This window comes from Mercenaria mercenaria, unplaced genomic scaffold (assembly GCF_021730395.1).
Source record: "Mercenaria mercenaria strain notata unplaced genomic scaffold, MADL_Memer_1 contig_4307, whole genome shotgun sequence".
Lineage (NCBI taxonomy): Eukaryota > Metazoa > Mollusca > Bivalvia > Venerida > Veneridae > Mercenaria > Mercenaria mercenaria.
Window position 1 is genome coordinate 23,246 of NW_026462527.1, and position 19,048 is coordinate 42,293.

General features: G+C 34.7%; 1 protein-coding gene across 1 annotated transcript in view; it reads right to left on the reverse strand.

The window, feature by feature from the left end:
• Window positions 1–18,825, reverse strand: part of LOC128553773 (uncharacterized) — a 39,041-nt gene extending 20,216 nt beyond the window's left edge. The window contains exons 1-4 of the mRNA XM_053534949.1: window positions 18,240–18,825; window positions 12,634–12,792; window positions 10,351–10,677; window positions 9,976–10,108 (exon numbers count right to left, since the gene is read on the reverse strand). Coding sequence (XP_053390924.1) covers window positions 9,976–10,108; window positions 10,351–10,677; window positions 12,634–12,792; window positions 18,240–18,767 — 1,147 coding nt within the window. The 5' untranslated portion in view covers window positions 18,768–18,825. The remainder of the gene's footprint in view (window positions 1–9,975; window positions 10,109–10,350; window positions 10,678–12,633; window positions 12,793–18,239) is intronic.
• Window positions 18,826–19,048: the final 223 nt, after the last annotated feature.

Genomic DNA, 19,048 nt, shown 5'->3' on the forward strand with positions numbered 1-19,048 from the left:
TACCCCAGATGACCCATATTCAAACTTGACCTCGATCTTATCAAGGCAAACATTCTAATCAAATTTTATGAAGATCAATTGAAAAATACAGTCTATCGCATACACAAGGCTTTTCTTTGATTTCACCTAGTGACCTAGTTTTTGACCATAGATGACCCATATCCTAACTCAATCTAGATTTCATCCAGGCAATAATTCTATCATAATTTTGTGAAGATCGATAAAAATACAGCCTCTATCGCATACACAAGGTTTTCTTTGATTTGACCTAGTGACCTTTTTTTGACTTTAGATGGCCCATATTCGAAAGTGACCTAGATTTTATCAAGGCAATCATTCTGACTAAATTTCATCAAGATATATTGAAAAATACAGCCTATATCACATACACAAGGTTATTTTTTTACCTAGGGACCTATCTTTTGACCCCAGATAATTCATTTACAAATCGACCTATATTTTATCAATTCAATCATTCTGACTAAATTTCATCAAGATCAATTGAAAAATACAGCCTCTATCGCATACACAACGTGTTTTCTTTGATTTGACCTAGTGACCTACTTTTTAAACCCATATTATCTATATTCAAACTCGACCTTTATTTCATCAAGGCAATCATTCGGACTAAATTTCATTAAAATCAATTAAAAACTACAGCATCTATCGCATACACGAGGTTTTACTTTGATTTGACATAGTGACCTAGTTTTTGACCTAAGATGACCCAATTTCACAAATGGCCTAGCTTTATCAAGGCAATTTTTCTGGCCAAATTTAACTAGAGTTGTCTTGTCGCAGGAGTGACGAATTATACCCCCACAATATGACCTTGTCACAGATTTAAGGCAATGTCGAAGCTAAACATGCTTGACCTTTGATCTACTGACCTCAAAATCATTGTGGTCGTCTGCCGGTCATGATCAACCTCCCTATGACGTTTCATGATCCTCGGCCCAAGCGTTCTCAAGTTATTGTCCGGAAAAGGTTTAAATGTTTCGGGTCACTCTAACCTTTGACCTTTAAAACTCAAAATCAATACAGGTCATCTGCTGGTCATGAAGAACTTCCCTATTAAGTTTCGTTATCTTAGTTTCAAGCGTTCTGAAGTTACTGTTTGAAATCATTTAAATGTTCCGGGTCACTGTGACCCTGATCTGTGATCTGTGATCTACTGACCTCAAAGTCATTAGGGTTCATCTGCTGGACATAACCAATCTTCTTATCAATTTGCCTTCACCTAAGTCCAAGCGTTCTCAAGTTATCATCAAGGAAACCGTTTAACTGTTTTGTGTTATTGTGACCTTGGTCTTTGACCTACTAGCCTAAAAGCCACACTTATCCTGTATTTCTGAATTTTATCATGTTACACCCGTGTACAAAAATTTATGATCCTAGACCCAATTATCCTCAAGTTATCATCTGGAAACCGTTTAATTGTTCCGAGTGACTGTGACCTTGACTTTTATCCTACAGACCTCAACGTCGAACTTGACCTGCATTTCATAATGTTACACCTTTGTACAAAAATGTATGATCCTAGACCCAAATGTTCTCAAGTTATCCGGAAACCGTTTAACTGTTCAGGGTTACTGTGACCCTGTCCTTTGTCCTACTGACTCCAAATTCGAAGCTGACCTGTATTTTCTGATGTTACACCTATGTACCAAACATTATTTAAATCGGTTAGGCCTTTCATGAGTTATCATCCGGAAAACATGAAAACCAATGGACCAACCGGCTAACAGGCAAGCTCACTCCATTATACACCCCCACACCCACCTCCATCACCAAACCTCGTTTTGTTGGGGTATAATGAAAATCAGTTGAAAAATACAGCCTCTATCGCATGCACAAGGTATTTCTTTGATTTGACGTATACACAAGGTATTTCTTTGTTTTGACTTAGTGACCTAGTTTTTGACTCCAGATAACCCATTTTCAAACTTAGCTTTGATTTTATCTAGGCAATCATTTCTACCAAATTTCATGAAGATCTGTTGAAAAATACAGCTTCTATTGCATACACAATGGTTTTCTTTGATTTGATCTAGTGACCTAGTTTTTGTCTCCAGATAACTCATTTTCAAACTTGGCCTAGATTGCATCACGGGTATTATTCAGACAAATTTTCACGAAGATCAATTGAAAAATACAGCCTCTATTGCATACACAAGCTAAATGTTGACAGACAGACAGGCGACAGACAGACAGACAGAGACAACGGACGACTGAGCATTGCACATGTGAGCTAAAAATGAACCATCAAAATCAAGTATACAGATACTGCCAATGCAATTTTAATCCCTGAAAGCACACTTGTTTAGTAAATTTATTTCTTTAACCGGTTTCTATAGGAAGGTATGTCTGTCTCATTTTCTGCTAAGTTTCGTCATGAGGATCTCACTGTACCTTAAGTGTGCACTAGGAATTAGGAATTATAAATGATAACAGTCTGTTTCAGTTTTTATTCCAGATTCCAGAAAATACAAGTTTATAAAATTGATATGTACACTGGGGAGTGAAAATGATTGAAACCAAACTATCTAGTACAATCAATAGTTGTTGTGTTCGCAGAGCCAAACTCTCTTATTTTGTTATTCAAAAATCCCTTTTAAAATCCACCAAGAGTTTAGTGAATTTACCTATAGTGAAGCTAAAATAATACCCTTCGTAAGACCATCAGACCAACAAAAAGTCACATAGGAACATTCCTGAGAGGATGGTATGAATAATGTTCACCTCGATATATATTTCGAGGGAAGAACATTTTTCATATTACCCTCTCAGGAATGCAATATTTTTTATTATTATACTAAAACATACACAGGGTAAAACCGTTTACTGGAAAATCAATACAATGAGTTAATTGATTTATAATTATTAAAAGTAGAAAAAAAAAACAGTACGATTCTAAACAAGAGATCGCTTCTAATTTGTAAAGAACTTTCATGCATTTTCAAGCAATATGATAGACACAGCCAGGACGTTCACGTAATGATAAAACCCGAAATGTATGCGCGTATTTCAGGCGGCTGCGTTTATTGAACGAGGCTTTCCCTGTTTGGTATTCATCCTGGTTTTTATGTTAATGCCGATATAACAGCAGTAACGTTCGAAAAACTGTGGTGATGTTCTTATTTCTGAAGAAAAACTATGTGAATACTCATTTTGTTTTAGTTAAATCCGGTCCTTTCCGATGATGAAAGTTAAGGTAATATGCGCCACCTAACGAAAATAAACGGACCCGAATGAAATTTTGCCAAATCAAAATTGACGATATTTCCGATTGACTGGTATTTTTTCAATTTTTCTGTTATTCTCTATTTTGCTGCTGTAAATCTTCAAACATGACCACTAACGTCATTTTTTCAGCAGAGCGCAAAATGACGTACTTGACTGGTTTTTCGAGTATCGTTTTTATATACAATTAAACTACGGCAAAAATACTTTATTCTTATGTTTATATTAAAATTCTCTCCAGTGATATATAATTTGTCATGTTTATTTCAACGTCACATCAGAGGCAAGCGATTTATGAACGCAAAACGCATAAAACTCACCATGAGATTCACCCGAAATTTCGCGTTGAAACGCCTATATCTAAAAACTGTGTTTTTTGAATAAATTTCAACAGAAGTACAAAATTTCAATTGCTATTGATTCCTTAACTCATTAAGGACGCAGATCGCATTTATGCGTTCATTTTAACTCTTATCGAGTACCGCATGTCGTATTAATCCGTCAAAAGATAACAGGCGTGTATGCCGAGGAACGCATAAATGCGCTATCTGCCTGATAGAACTGTATGCCGCGTGACAATTATGCAAATTAAAATAATAGTAAATTTAAAATTATTGAATAAATCATAAATTGTAGTATCAGATGTGAAAATTTCAGTTTTATTAATCTGTTATAAACAGATGTTTGTCCCTAAATTGATCAAGGATGCCTAGCTCTTATCGATTATTGATTATCAGTGAAAATCCATAGGCATACAAAGCAGATAAATTGATAAGTGGCTCAGGAATGTATCGGAAAATTGATGCCAGTAATTAAGCGGCGATATGGCTGCAGGTATTAATGAGTTAAAAGAAAAATGGGGGTCACCGATTTAAATTTCGCTCTATTTATCGTTGCGCTTCCCCTACCCCCAGTAAAAATAACGACGTTTTTATACTTATTTTGTAAATTTCCATTAATTTAAATTCAGTTTCTGTTTATGTTGGTGGATATAATAAAATAATATCAGTTTCTGCTGGTGGATATAATGAAATGATATCACAATAATGATAAAATGAATACGTTTTTTTATATTATTCTTCAAACAGATGAATGCTTTCTAGAAAATGTTCTATACATGACAAACAGGCATGTTTATTACAGACAATTTTGCCTAAGTGTCTGTGCAAAGTGTATTAATACTTCTCTCTTAAATGAAAGAATTTTGCGTTGTTTTTGAAGTACTTATCACCAGTTTTAACTATTTAGTTTATTCGCCGTGTTAATTTTTGAAATGCATGTATATAAAATTCAGTGGAACACCAGCACTACAATAATAAAATAAAAAGTTCGAACTCTATATAGTATTTTGAAGAGTGCGCAGTTAATGATTCCATCTTTACATAGAAACAGTTTACAGTAATTTAGATTACGCATACAGTACTCTAATGAGGAGAGAAAGGGATTTGTCCCATAAGTTTATTTAGGGTGTTAAGAATCACATGTACCTCCAAGACGTTCACACTGCAAAGTTTCACTCGTGGTACTTTTGATTAATGTTGAGTACTTTAACAAAATACTTGTTTTGTTTATATATCCCGGTAAACAAATTACAAACAACACCGAGGATAGTTTGTGCCTGATATCAGAAGACGCAGGTTCGTACATGTGCTATATATCCCGACAAAAAATATAAATGTCTGCTGGAAATTAAGCAGTAAATTGCATAACATACTCACAAAACGTGAGCACGGCTTTATATATTAACGTATTTTATAATTTAATTTTATACTGCCGTCATGTTTTACAAAGTCTCCATTTTATTTTCTTAACATTTGAGCCACGCCATGAGAAAACCAACAAAGTGCGTTTGCGACCTGCATGGACCCAGACCAGCCTGCGCATCCACTCAGTCTGGTCATGGTTCATGCTGTTCGCTAACAGTTTCTCTAATTGCAATAGGCTTTTAAAGCGAACAGCACAGATCCTGACCAAACTGCGCGGATGCGCATGCTGGTCACAAAGTCACTATATTGGTTTTCTAATTGCGCGGCTCATTTATGTTTTGACGTTTAAGTGAGAGATATTGAACAGTTACTGTAGTTACATGAATGACAAAGCAAATAAAATATAAAAAATGAATGTGTAAGAACAAAGAATCAGTCTTCATATTTCCAAACTGCACTTTTAGCCCCCGATAATCTATTGTTTTAATAGGCCCTATGTAGAAACTGCACTCATTTATCGTAATAACTTTATTTTTATTAAGACCACACCGTCTTCCGCGTTTTATTATAAACCATTCATCTTGTCTACGTCACACGAACTGGGCAACTGAACTTCCGGCGAGGTTTGTGCACACAAGTCACGTGCAGTATTTTTTCTACAACGGTTCCTTTTGTCCCTATCATGCGTTCGGCAGAATACCAAAGGAAGATAAAAATACACTGACATGGGAATATCCAGTACTGGCATGAATCATACCTGCGTGAACATAAATTTAAAACGAACGGGGAGCGGTGGTCTAGTGGTTAAGGTGCTGGCCGCTCAATCCAGGGGTCATGGGTTCGAGCCCCACTAGGGTCACGACCATGACTTCTCATATGACACCAGTACTGGTTTTTCCAGGAAGCGGACTCGAGAGTGGTTCCAATAAAGCTTGAAGCTTTCATCAAAATCGAGCTAAAACAAATTAGTATAAACTAAAACGAAGTCTTAGATGAACACCAAAATATCTGGTAATAGAATCTCTTTAAGACTGACTACAAACATTTTGCTTAGAACTTTAACATTTGATGTCCTTCACTTTTCTGCTAAGGTTTTAGCGTTTTGACAAATATTATTAATTTTATCAAATTTAAACAAAGTTTGCTTAAGAATTGAAGCTGCAACTACAAATAAACAAAGGCCTGAAGGGCCTGAGAGTCGGCTAATGATTGATGTAATGGTAGTATAGTCTACCAGTTTCAGTTTGTTTTTAGACAAACAGAGATTTTGTACACTAAATGAAATGGACATTCAGTCGATGCCTAGTAAAACTTTGATTGACATTATACAAGTATTTAAAGCCAATATATTTCTCTAAAATTGAAGAGTGGTTCGCAGAAATAAAAATGTTGAAAGTACAAACTACAATTTGACAGCTGACACTAAGATACTGCCCATGACTATATATATTTTTCCAGTAAACATTTGCCTCCGGCATTGCAAAAAGAGGCAATTATCGGCTGGTATATATTCGCACATGATAAAATTTGAATATGACAATTTATATATTAAAATTTTTCAGCGCGGATTGTCACATACAATTTGTAACGGATGGACAAAAGAACTGTTCAGATATTTTACAGATAATGGGCCTGGCGATAACGATGTCATATATTAGGTCTTGTTCAATCATGTCATAAGTGGTGTCAATTTAAAGTATACTTACTTTTGCGTTTAGAGATACATCTATGTATAGTAAATAGTGTAACCGATATTAATAAACGCAATTTTCTTTTAGTTAAAACCATCATTTATTCTAATTCAGACCTGTTAACCCCTTCAAAATCATGTTTGTAATCCCGAAGTCCATGCACTGTCAATTATCCATTTTGATTCATGTAGACAGACAGGCCCAGACTGGGCTGAAAAATGTTTGAGCCATTTTTACGTGGTCGGTAGCAGGGTGGATGTGGGGAGGGGTGTTTCTTCCCGCTTTAAATTGCAGTCAGAGTTTGAAATGGGCACTGTGGCAGGTGGTAAAAAGGCAAATGTATCAAACTGTAAAGTGGCAATATGGGGGAAGTGTGTGGGAGGATACCTCCTCCTGTAAGAAGGGTTTGGGGTATCACCACAGGAAATGTTTGAATATGTAGACCCTTGATACAGCCTTTGGTGCGAGTTTTAACTAAAAATTTTATGTTTCAATTTCTAAATATTACCTAGATTCTTTTTAGTATTACAGTATCCAAAGTATGAAGAATGACTGTCACTTCCTCTTTTTACTTTCAGATCATGCCTCAGGACTAGAATCTGATATAGATTCTATTTAGGTGTTATAAAAATAAATTCAAGAATCATTTCTGTTACAATAATATCTATCATGTCTGCTACTTGAATGTTAAAATTTCATAACACAGCTCGATATTTACCCAAAATATTATATCCGGATACGATTACACTTTTCTAAATCTCCAGTTTCAACAATATGTTTTACAAATTGTGATGATACGAAGACATTTAGCAGCAATTGGCAGTATCTGACATTGAAGTTTACGGTTAAATTACCTCTTATTGAAATCTTTTCCTAAAAAGTTATTTCGTTTCGTCAAAGCAGCCAAACATAGACGATCTACTTTCGATTTCAAAGACTACAAGAAAATACAATTAAATGTTTCGCCGATTTGTTTATTTCTCGAAAAATAAGAAATAAAATCATTTTTAATATCAGTAGTAATTAAACAAACCAGTAAGAGCTTCTACTTCCGATAATTTATCCGCTTACTGACTGCAAAATTCAACCCACGCAAAGTCGTAGAAGCGTTGTAATAAACAGGTCACGCGTGTTCGCCGGCAAGTGTCCAGAATGTAGTTAGGATTCATCCGCGAAGTCTCGCGGAAGAATTAACGTACTGCACATATCTTATTCGGGTCATTTAAAATGAAGCTGTCATAATTTAATTTCAATGATGTGGTAAACTCTTTGATAAGAGACATTACAATGCTTTCAGAGGTACCCGACTCAATAAAATACTAGCAGTATGTTCTGGAACTATATTTTGTCTTTCGCTGGATGTTACGCAAGCTTGGTAAGCCTGTGCAATTCATAAAATGCACAGCGCAATAAATTTGTTATTTGCGCAATGCCTTTAAAGATTATTTTTTGAAACGGACAGGGTAACAAATGGATACTTTGGCTAATAAGTTAATATGCAGTTTTTATTTGAATTTGTAAACATCATATTTGCTATTTTGTGACAAAAGGGCACAAAATTCGTCACCATAATCATATGTGCAAATGTATTACCAAATCCCGCAGAATCGTTATGCGTGTTTATGCTTAATGAGTTACCGCGGAAGAAAATACGTGGCTTTATTTGAGTATTGCACAATTACAAGTCATAAATTTGACAGATTACAACGTATATTGGTCATAGCAAATAGGATTGACATAACTGAACTTCATTCGATCAATGAACTCTTTGAAATTAGAGACAATCTAATGGAACTACATCACTTCGCTGTGTTGTGAGGCCATTTAATGAATGAGAAATCTGGCGATAGCAAGGACTCGTCAAACGCTTGAAAGCGTTTAGGCGACTCAAAAATCAGCGTATTCTAGGTGAATACAACTTTTGGCTAAAATGCACTTTACCGATACGTAAATCCTGTTTCAATAAGGACTCTTTGTATTTCTGTGTCATGTATAGGAGAGCAATTTCCTGAAATCTTTCATTTATTTCAATAATTTCATTAAATCATATCTTCGTTTTATCATTACTGGAATGTAATAGCATTATATCCACCAACAGAAACAGAAACGGAATGAAAATTAATGACAATTTACGAAATAAGTATAAAGACTTCGTTATTTATTACTGGGGGTAGGGGAATTGCCACGGTAAATAGAGCGAAATCTAAAACGGTGACCCCCATTTTTCTTTTACGGAATCAATAGCGATTGAAATTTTGCACTCTTGCTCAAATTTATTCAAAAAGCTATCTGGCGGTTTCTGAAATATAGGCGTCTTCACGCAAAATTTTGGGTGCCAAACTAGAGGCAGACTCGAAAGGTAACTCAAAGTAAAGGTGGGTGGGTGGGGGGGGGTACCAAAACAAAGGAGCGATATTGTAAGGGGAAAAATGGGGCAGATAGGGGAAGTGAATGACTATACAAAAATAGTTCCATACTTCACAATACACATGCATGAACTTAAAACAATTTCTTTTAGTTTTTGATAATATAACAGCCCAGTCAAAGTTGATCGTTGCAGTCTTTTCATCAATGCGGAAGTATCATATCTTCAAATGGGAGATATGCAAAAAAATAAGATCACATGCGCCAAAACCAAGTTAGTGCTGCTGCGTATGCGATATTAAATAACGGATCATATCACATTCACCAAGAAATAATAATAAAAAAAAAATGAGATTCTGCGCACGAGGCGTTAAATCAATGGGAAATATAATTTATCTTTCAAGTTAAACTAATTGGTAATTTGCAATGGATATTTATTTGAGGTATTTCTTACTTGCGAATTATTGGGCTTGAAATCAATAACAATTATTCTTTATTCTATCGGGTATCTTTTACCTAGTATTGTAGAAATTTGTTTCCTAAAGTATTTATGATAATTTGAATGTTGAACAAGTCAATTAATTGCAAATAGCTGAACAGTTCAAAGATTGCTAATTCAGTGACGTCATAAAACAGAACAGACGCGTTCTAAATTAAAAGATATAAATGATTTTGACTATAATTTTAACATGGCACTTTATGCAACGGCACCTACATTTCGTTTAATTTATGAAATGGTGCTTATTTAAACTTTTTAACATAAGTATTCTAAATAAGCAAGTAATATTTGAAAATTTTAGTTGATACGGACAGTATCGAAGAAATAAAACACACATGGCAATTTTTTTCTTCAGCAATCATATTTGAAGGTGTCTCTCTTTGCAAAAAGTGTGTCAGAAGCTACCATATTCCAGGGTTTCATATACCGGTGTATAAATGTAAATGATAAATTCAAATAAGCTCATTCTTACCTTGTTTTTGTTTTAGGTATTCAATCCTCGTATGATGCTTTTCTTCAGCTATTTTCAGTTTGGCAACATGTTGTTCCAATTCAAGCTGTTTCCTTTGCAAATTTTTTTGTTCTGCTTCAACTGCTCTTAATCTCTGAAGTTAATTCATTTTTATATATAAATTAACAGTAATTCATTTACTTCCTCAACTGTTATAAATATTTAGTAGCATACGCATATTGCTGGTAACTTTTCTCATAAATGATCAGAGTTAACATATTCGGACAATTTTGGCACATAATACCAAATAACTAAGTGATTGTCAATGGTTATGACTAAGTATGCAAAAAATAAAACATTCATATTTAATGGTAATAACGAAACGCAAATACATACATTTTCATGGTCTGCAAGTCCATGTTTAAGTTCATTTAGATCCGGTTTTGCTGCAGACACTGCAGATGTCACCTTTTCCATTGCCCGTTCCTTTGCACTGTCTATTTCTGAAGTCAAGTCCGATGTCTGCTTCCGTAAAGAACTACGAGTCTCCTCTGCTAGTTCTCTAATACCTTCTTCCGACGCCTTGATGGTATTCCGTTTCTCTTCTGCTAGCTTCCTTATACTCTCTTCAGACTGTTCTTTAGCTGCCTTGATGGCCTCTAGCGCAGTTTGAATTAAATTAGCTTCTTCACTTATTGTTATGACTAATTCATCTTTGAGAAGCTGTAAAATTAAATCAAGGAATACATTTGTTAAGGTCTGCATGTTATCAGGAACTTGCCGGTGGAGTTAAAATCGTTTAAATAATTCATGACACAATGAACACTGAATTAATTCTAATCAATGTGTAAGTGATATTGTTGCTGTGTACATACACAACGTTTTGTGTGATTATACGATACAATGAACACCATTTCTAACCATTCGACTGGTATTCAAATTATTAAGACCTTTTAATACGTCTACAATTCCAATATTTCTTGACCTTTTAAAACATATTCTTACATATTGACACAGGAATGTTCAGGTGTCTGTATTTGTATAAAAAGTATACCCTAAAAACAAATACAAAATCTGCAGTACCAGATAACATTCTTATTAGATATTCGCTAGCTTAAGCCCCTTTACAGCAGTAATAACAGCAGTAATAACTAATATCTTTATTTAGAAAATGCCAATTTAAGGTTAAGAAAGCTTAAGCGTAAGCAGGTAATTAGCAAGCTCTTCACCAGTAAGCCATGATAATACAATCAAATGCGTCGCCATTATAAGAGTACTTCAACGACTTTTGGGGAGTCATGCTGGTTTTAATGCAGAATTTTGGCCCCCTGACACTGTCTTTTGCAGCAATGAAAATATAGTACAATTTTGGTTCTATTGTGTGGTGTACGTTTTAATTCCTCTGTGCTATCTTAGTACAGTCAAAGGTTATCTTATTTTTCTAAAAAATATTTATCAGCTCTAACAAATTTATTGTCTGACTGAAGCAATTTTGTCAGTCGCGTCGACGACAGCAGACACCGTTTTTCTCTATCTCATGCTAGTGCTTTTATTTTCCAGTGTCGAGGAAAACTATAATCCTGCTTTAAATAGCAACTACATTATAATTATGTTTACACTACATAAAACAGTTTGCATAACATATATAGCACTATAGAATATTACATAATATATGAGGAATAAAATACAAAAAATTAAGGACATGATATTATAAAAGATACACAAATCACATGATCAAATCGATACATGTCATTATGTAATATATCGGGAACTACTAGTATATGAAAGATATGAACATAACAAGATTAACTTGAAATTGAAATAGATATACATAATAAAACAAAAATGTCAAAATACAAAAATACAACGTATAACGATACAATATAAATATGTAAAGAATGCGGTTACGTTACATAATAACATAATTTATATGCATTTAAAAGATTTTAATGATTACAAAAGACAGTAACGGCGTTCCATACAAACATGATTATAAATTTAGGAATGTGTTATGATATCCGTTATGTATTGTTTCTGTCTGTTTGTCGTTTAGTTTTTAGTTACAAGACTCGTGTACGAGGCTGACATCATGTAACCAATGAACTATTCATTTGTTTTCTGTATTTAAGCATAAACAGGTTTCAAAAGATGTTTTAAATAATTTTGATCAATTTGGTTCATTTTGTCTTACAAAATCACAAACAAAAATGCATGATCTTAACAGAACGTTTGCAAACAACAACAACAACATAAGTAAAAAAATAATGCCATGATTTTGACAAAACATATACTTGTACCAAAGTTATTGGTTTGGCATAAATAGTCACGTAATAATTAAAAACAAGTGTGCAAAGTTTCAAAGCTGTACCTCTTATATATTTTGAGAAAAGGTGGACGCAAACAAAAATTTTAACAAAGAAACTAAAAATGTCTTTGTTAAAATGCATACCAGAGTTATGTTTCTGGACCTACTTAGTTACCTAATGATGATAAACAAGTGTGCAAAGTTTCATAGCTTTTCGAGAAAGGGTGGAAATAAACAAAAAATAAACCTACTTCGACGATCAAGAGAAATCACAATGCCTCGTAGATCTTTTTAAAACAAAATCTGACGAGCTAAACACGTAAGCCTTGCAGTTTTTCCCAGTATATTTACTTTGACATTTTTTTTCAACAAACCTCTTTTAACTTCTTTGCTGCTGCTTGAGCTACTGGATCAGTGCTGAGTACTTTCTTGTCTTCTAATACTGCTATCATTGATTGTAGATATCTGGTTAAATCTTGATCCATCAAGTCTTGTTCAGAATTGTGTAGAATTTCATTCCTTATCTCTCGTACCTGTACAAGGAAAGCAATTAAATTCCTTGTATTTATGTCACAGAACATAGCTATGCATTTTTATCTTATATTACATCCTCTCACACTCTTTAATAATAATAAAATTATGCATACTATCAACTTCCGATATTAATTTGTCTATCAATCAGTCAAGTCAAGGCTATTGCGTTATTTATTGTCTGATTAACCACAATTCAGAGTTCAGATACTCAATAATTGAATCCAGTGAATCGGTTAATCATAGGATAACCTACAAGATGGCATTGTTCATCAGCTCGTGTAGTAATGAACCGGCGATCTTGCGGCTTTTCAATGTCGGATTTGGGATGAACCTGGTGGATCAGAGGATAACCTGCAAGATGGCATTGTTAATTTACAATATAGCATGATCATAAATTATAAAATTACACCAGACTTCTTCCATTCGAGTAGCAATGAACCGGATGTCATGCGGGTTTTCAACGTCGGATTTTGCGTCATTAATTATATTCCCTCAACGGTCAGTACCTCACCGTTATTATTCACGTTATCCACAAAGCTGGACCTCCGTCTTTATTCAATTGACAACATCTTGATCAACGTTAGAATCGTTGTATAAATACGGTTGAAAACGATAGAGTATCATTATAATGATGACCACTACTACACATAAGATAGTTCAGACGGCTGAAGTTCAGTCAATCTTAAAATGTATGATTCATGGAAAAGTAACACTAAAATGTTAACTAAAATTAAATGTGCATGCTCTTTTGGCCGTGCACCTGCCCTTGTACGCGAACATTGGACTTCGTTTTCTTGGCGCTAGCATGTTTTAAATCTGAAGGAAGCGATCTGTACCTGCTCTACGTAAGCCTATAACTCTACTGTATGTAGATGTCAGGGTATAGAAGTGTAAGAGGCCGGGTGACTCAGTCTGGGGTCTGGCCCTGAGTTTGAGTCCAGGTCAGACTGTACATTTCTTTTCTGCGTCACAGTTACTTCATAGGGAGGACTTTTTCGGTGTGCCTGAGTTTGAGTCCAGGTCAGACTGTACATTTCTTTTCTGCGTCACAGTTACTTCATAGGGAGGACTTTTTCGGGTGTGTAATACAAGTACGTGGTTACTACACTATATAACACAACACAATACCAGGTCAAGGATATTAGTTTTAATAAATCAATAAGTAGCTCTTCATAGACGTAGTAGCTCTATTTATTGTGTATCTTAACTTCTTCATGATAGCTCTATATAATGTACAGTAGTGAAAAGATTATATAAGTGTAATCAACAAGAGTACATATATATTCATAAGAATATATATGTATAAGTTCACAGTGTTCTTGCACAATATAGTTTCTAAGTCATGTAGGTATAAGCAGATACCGGTATAGTGTAAATTCTACAGAGTTTATCTATAGAAGTTCTCAGGGTGGAGTAATTTCGGTCTAGGCACTAATACGTTTACGTAGTTCTTCTAAAAATAGAATGTAAACATATCTCTATGATGTTGAGCTTTGAGTTGACCTTTAGTAAGGGTTACCTGCACTTTGAGAGGAGATTTGATTGTCAAAGAAGAGACGGAAACCAGGGTATTTGTACCCGTCATAGATGTTTGGCATACGTTATCAACATGATGACGCAGAGGATCTCTGAACGCCTTTCGGGTGTTTCCGAGGACATCGAATTCTATTTATTTTAATTTTGTAAAGAATCGAACACAACCGGAAACAACCGAAGTAAACAATCAAGATGTAATGGCGTCAGAACTAGGTAGAGCAATGTAGAGACGCGTAAAAACTACGAAAAAGAACTCAAACATGAGAAAAAGTCATCTCTAAGTAAAAAAGTTCTTAATGCAAAAGGTGACTCGAAAAAGCTTTATAGATTTGTATCTGAGACAACAGGCACCAGGTCGGAGAACCCTATGCCAACTGGACATGACAGTACACTGGCTGAGAAATTTGCAGATCATTTCATGAATAAAATCGAAAAAATTCGAGAATCGTTGAAACATTTCGATAAGTTTCAACCATGCGAAAAAGATATTCCTTGTTTTGACAGTTTTAAAGATCTGAGCGAGGAAGAAGTTAGAAAAATTATAAACCAACTACAGACAAAATCATGTGAACTTGATATTCTACCAACAAAAGTGCTAAAATCATACTTGGATGAGCTGTTGCCTGTTATTACTAAATTGGTTAATTTGTCGTTGCGCGACGGCATCTTTCCAACAAATTGGAAACAGGCAATTGTAAGACCTTTGTTGAAGAAAATGGGACTTGAACTTGATTTCGCAAACTACAGGCCTGTTAGTAATCTATCGTTTCTGTCAAAATTAATTGAAAAGGCAGCTCTGTTCAGGCTCAATGATCATGTAAACAAACACAATCTTCTATCAAAAAACCAATCTGCTTACAGGAAAAACCATTCTTGCGAATCAGCACTGTTACGTCTTGTAAATGATTTACTGGATGCTATGGAGAAGAAAGAAGTTACGGCGCTAATTGCCATCGATCTCAGTACCGCTTTTGATACTGTAGATCATGACATTCTTGTTGATGTGTTAAACAAGCAGTATGGCGTTCGTGGAACAGCACTGAGCTGGGTTGATTCCTATCTGCGCACCAGAAGTTGTCGTGTAAGTGTCAATTCAAGCATGTCATCTCCACGCGAATTAAATTGTAGCGTTCCACAAGGGAGCTGCTTAGGACCTTGGCTATATTTGACATATGCGGGGACACTGTTTGATGTTATTCCGCCGTCGATTTCAGTTTACGGCTTTGCGGATGACCACACTGCTAATAAACGCTTTAAACCATCATCTCCAACAGTAGAATCCCAGGCAATACGAGAACTTGAACAATGTGCTAAAACAATCAACAACTGGATGAATGAAAATAAGCTGAAAATGAACACTTCCAAAACCGAGTTCATCATGTTTGGTAGTAGGCAACAGCTCTCTAAGTGTTCAACTGACAAAGTATGTATTGTAGGTGATGAAGTGAAATCAGTGAGCTTTATTCGATATCTAGGTGCATTCCTGGATGAAAACTTGAATCTAAAAGAGCATGTAAAACGAAAGTGTAGAACAGCAATGCTCAACTACTTCAGAATAAAATGTATCCGGAAATATCTTTCCAAAGAGGCTACCGAAACCCTTGTACTGTCATTGGTGATATCCCATTTGGATTACTGTAATGTCATTCTATATGGTATTGCTCAAAGCGAAGTAAACAAAATGCAACGAATTCAGAACATGTGTGCAAAACTTGTCCTAAATCGAAGAAAATATGACAGTTCCAAGCAAGCGCTGTATGACCTTCACTGGCTACCAATCAAAGCCAGAATCACATTCAAAATGCTCACCTACATGTATAATTGTTCAGTTGGAAACTCTCCAGAATATCTTTCTGAACTTCTCGTAAAACAAACACAGACAAGGAACTTGCGTTCTTCAAATTCCGTTACTGGGTGTTTCGTTGTTCCTTTCAACAAGCGCAAAACGTTCAGCGACAGAAGTTTTGGTACTGTTGGACCTAAACTCTGGAATGAATTGCCTCTCGAAATAAGGAACTCAGACACAATAGATGTTTTCAAAAAGAAGTTGAAAACTCATTATTTTGGAAATTACTATGCACTCTTTTAGAAACTGTGACTGTATTTTTTTAAGAGATTGAAGTAACGTGAACTGGATGATTTTATTGTGTAAATACATTCGAATTCTTACCTTGATAACAAACAGCTGTCTTACCGTATCTTAATGTTCTAATATTTTATTAATCTTATCTGACGTCTGATCTTTTTTTTTTTAATGCTTACTAAATAGTTTATTCACAATGATATTTATGCTCATTTATGTTATATGTCATTAAATATCTTAATTTTTTGTCGTATTTTTATGTATTTGTAAAACGCCATTGTATATGTTTTCCGTAAAAATAGGCGTTTAATCAAATAAAACAGTTTTAGTTTCAGTTTCAGTTTTATGATTTCAAAGACAAATAAGGATCTAGGGGCCAAGTTTTATGGAATACCCGGGCTAGTTTGGTTAGGAAGTTGACAACCAGTTGAAACTGGTAAGGTTCACCGTCAGCAGCCATGGATAAGCTGGGAAAACGAAGAGGGGCGGACTTGTATAGTCTGCCGGTGAAAATCTAAAATCTTGGACACAAAATTAAACGGTAAATAACATCAAGTTTTAACAAGGTGGGGTGCCTAACAATACTGATACCTTTGACATTACATAATGATAATATCCTTGTCCTAAATGATTTATGTTAAAAATTACATATTTGTAAAGACTTAAAGGCCTAGATTTTGGCAGTGGGCCAAGGGATTTCTGTCTTCACCAGCACAGTTGGGGGCTAATGACCATCACAGTATGGGTCCAATAAACAAGGGTCATTGTTTATTGGAGAGTCAGTCTACCTTTCAAGTGTATCAATTAATGAGAAGGGGAAACAATGTAATTTATTTTAAATTAAGGAACAATTAATAACATTTAAAGTTATACTAGTATTTTTTGGGGCATTTCTATGTAAAGAAAAATATTGTTGATCAAACACAATAATAAAATAATCAGAAATTTATTTTCACAATAATAAAATAATGAGAAACTTATTTAAAGAAATATGCAAGTTTTTTTTTTTCAAATTCTGTGTGGAGAATTGTGATATTTCAGAAAAATGTGACTTTCACTCATCTAAAGCTGGCAGAATACTGTAGATAACATTTGTCTAAAATTGAAAACAGTATGTGCATTTCAAAGTTGAAAAGCAAAGCTGCATGAAAAAAGTCACTTTTGGCAACATACTGAAAATGAAAATAGAGTATAGATGGAACACAATAATTTTATATTAATTTGTTTGTCAGCACAAAGAACTCATGAAATTTTCACTATTATTACTGTATCTTTTATCATCCTATATGTAATATAATAATAATAATAATTATAATGATTATTTGTATTATTATTATAACATTAAAGTAATAGTTATTATCATCTATATAATATCAAAATAATAATTATTATTATTATCATTCCACATTCACTGAAGAAAAATTAATTTCTTTCAACTCCACTGCACACATCTTCATGGTCTAGTTGGGACCCCTGCTGTGCTAATTGCCTCTAATCAGTTACTGTTACATAATCGCTGATAAGCAGCAGATAAGATAGGAGTTGTATATTGGATTTTGGGGGGTGGGGACACTTATATAGTAGTGAATCTAGGCCTTTAATTAAATCCGACTTCTATACTTTATTCTATGGCCCTTATAAAAGTTACTAATAAAATATAAGTAAAAGAAATGTTTTTATGGATTTGAAAACATCCTTTGACAGCTACAACAACACTGTCTGGCGGTCAATAGCTTAACAATCCATTTTAACTGAAAGATAGAAAATGTAAGTTAATAACATTATGAAACTGACTTCATAATTTATAATAATATATCGTGTTCCTACCTGACTAAAAATATCAGTACCAGTATATGGATCAATACTGCAGTGAAGTTCTGACTGGAAGAACTCGCCATTAATGATAATGCTGAGTAACCCAGAAACATCCGTGTCGGCAGCAGTATTGTTCGATCCCTTGATTGTGGTTGTCAAGAAACATTTTGCAAACTGCCAATGGTCACTGTACCAAGTAGAACAATCAGTCACCCAATGCGGCTCCTTAAAACGGTGCTGATGTACTATATCGTCATAGATCTGGCTACACGTGGGGCAGTTTCTGTTTGTCCTCTTTCTACAGTTACACTTTCCTTTATTCTTCTGAATACAGCCTTTTCCACTTGCGGCATGTACTGGGAGAATGTTTTCTATAGCACAACCTGTGCATGGCGTCAGATGTTGAATGATTCTCGCATGTTCCGCTTTAACAACACGGTCAGTGAAGCGATAGAGACCTTTGTGAAGATAGAACAAGCCAAGGGCTCCTCTCACCCAGTTCCTGTACGGCTTATTTTTTATCTTATCGGTGTTTGTCATTGTTTACCAGAATATGTTTGTTTCTACAGACTTCAGTCAATGTTGTTCATGCTTTCAACATCTGAAACATGAAAAAAAGATATTATTGAAAAGGCACAATTATTTATACAGATATGACTGGTATTTAACAGCCGTTTTACCAAATTTTTACATATATGATACGTGAATATTTCGTGAAGTTTTCGAAAACTAACATCGATTTGCAATCTGACTGAAGTATTTGGTCTTCTAAACGAAGATCTGAGGATGACCCATTCACATTTGTCTTCTGTATATTTTTG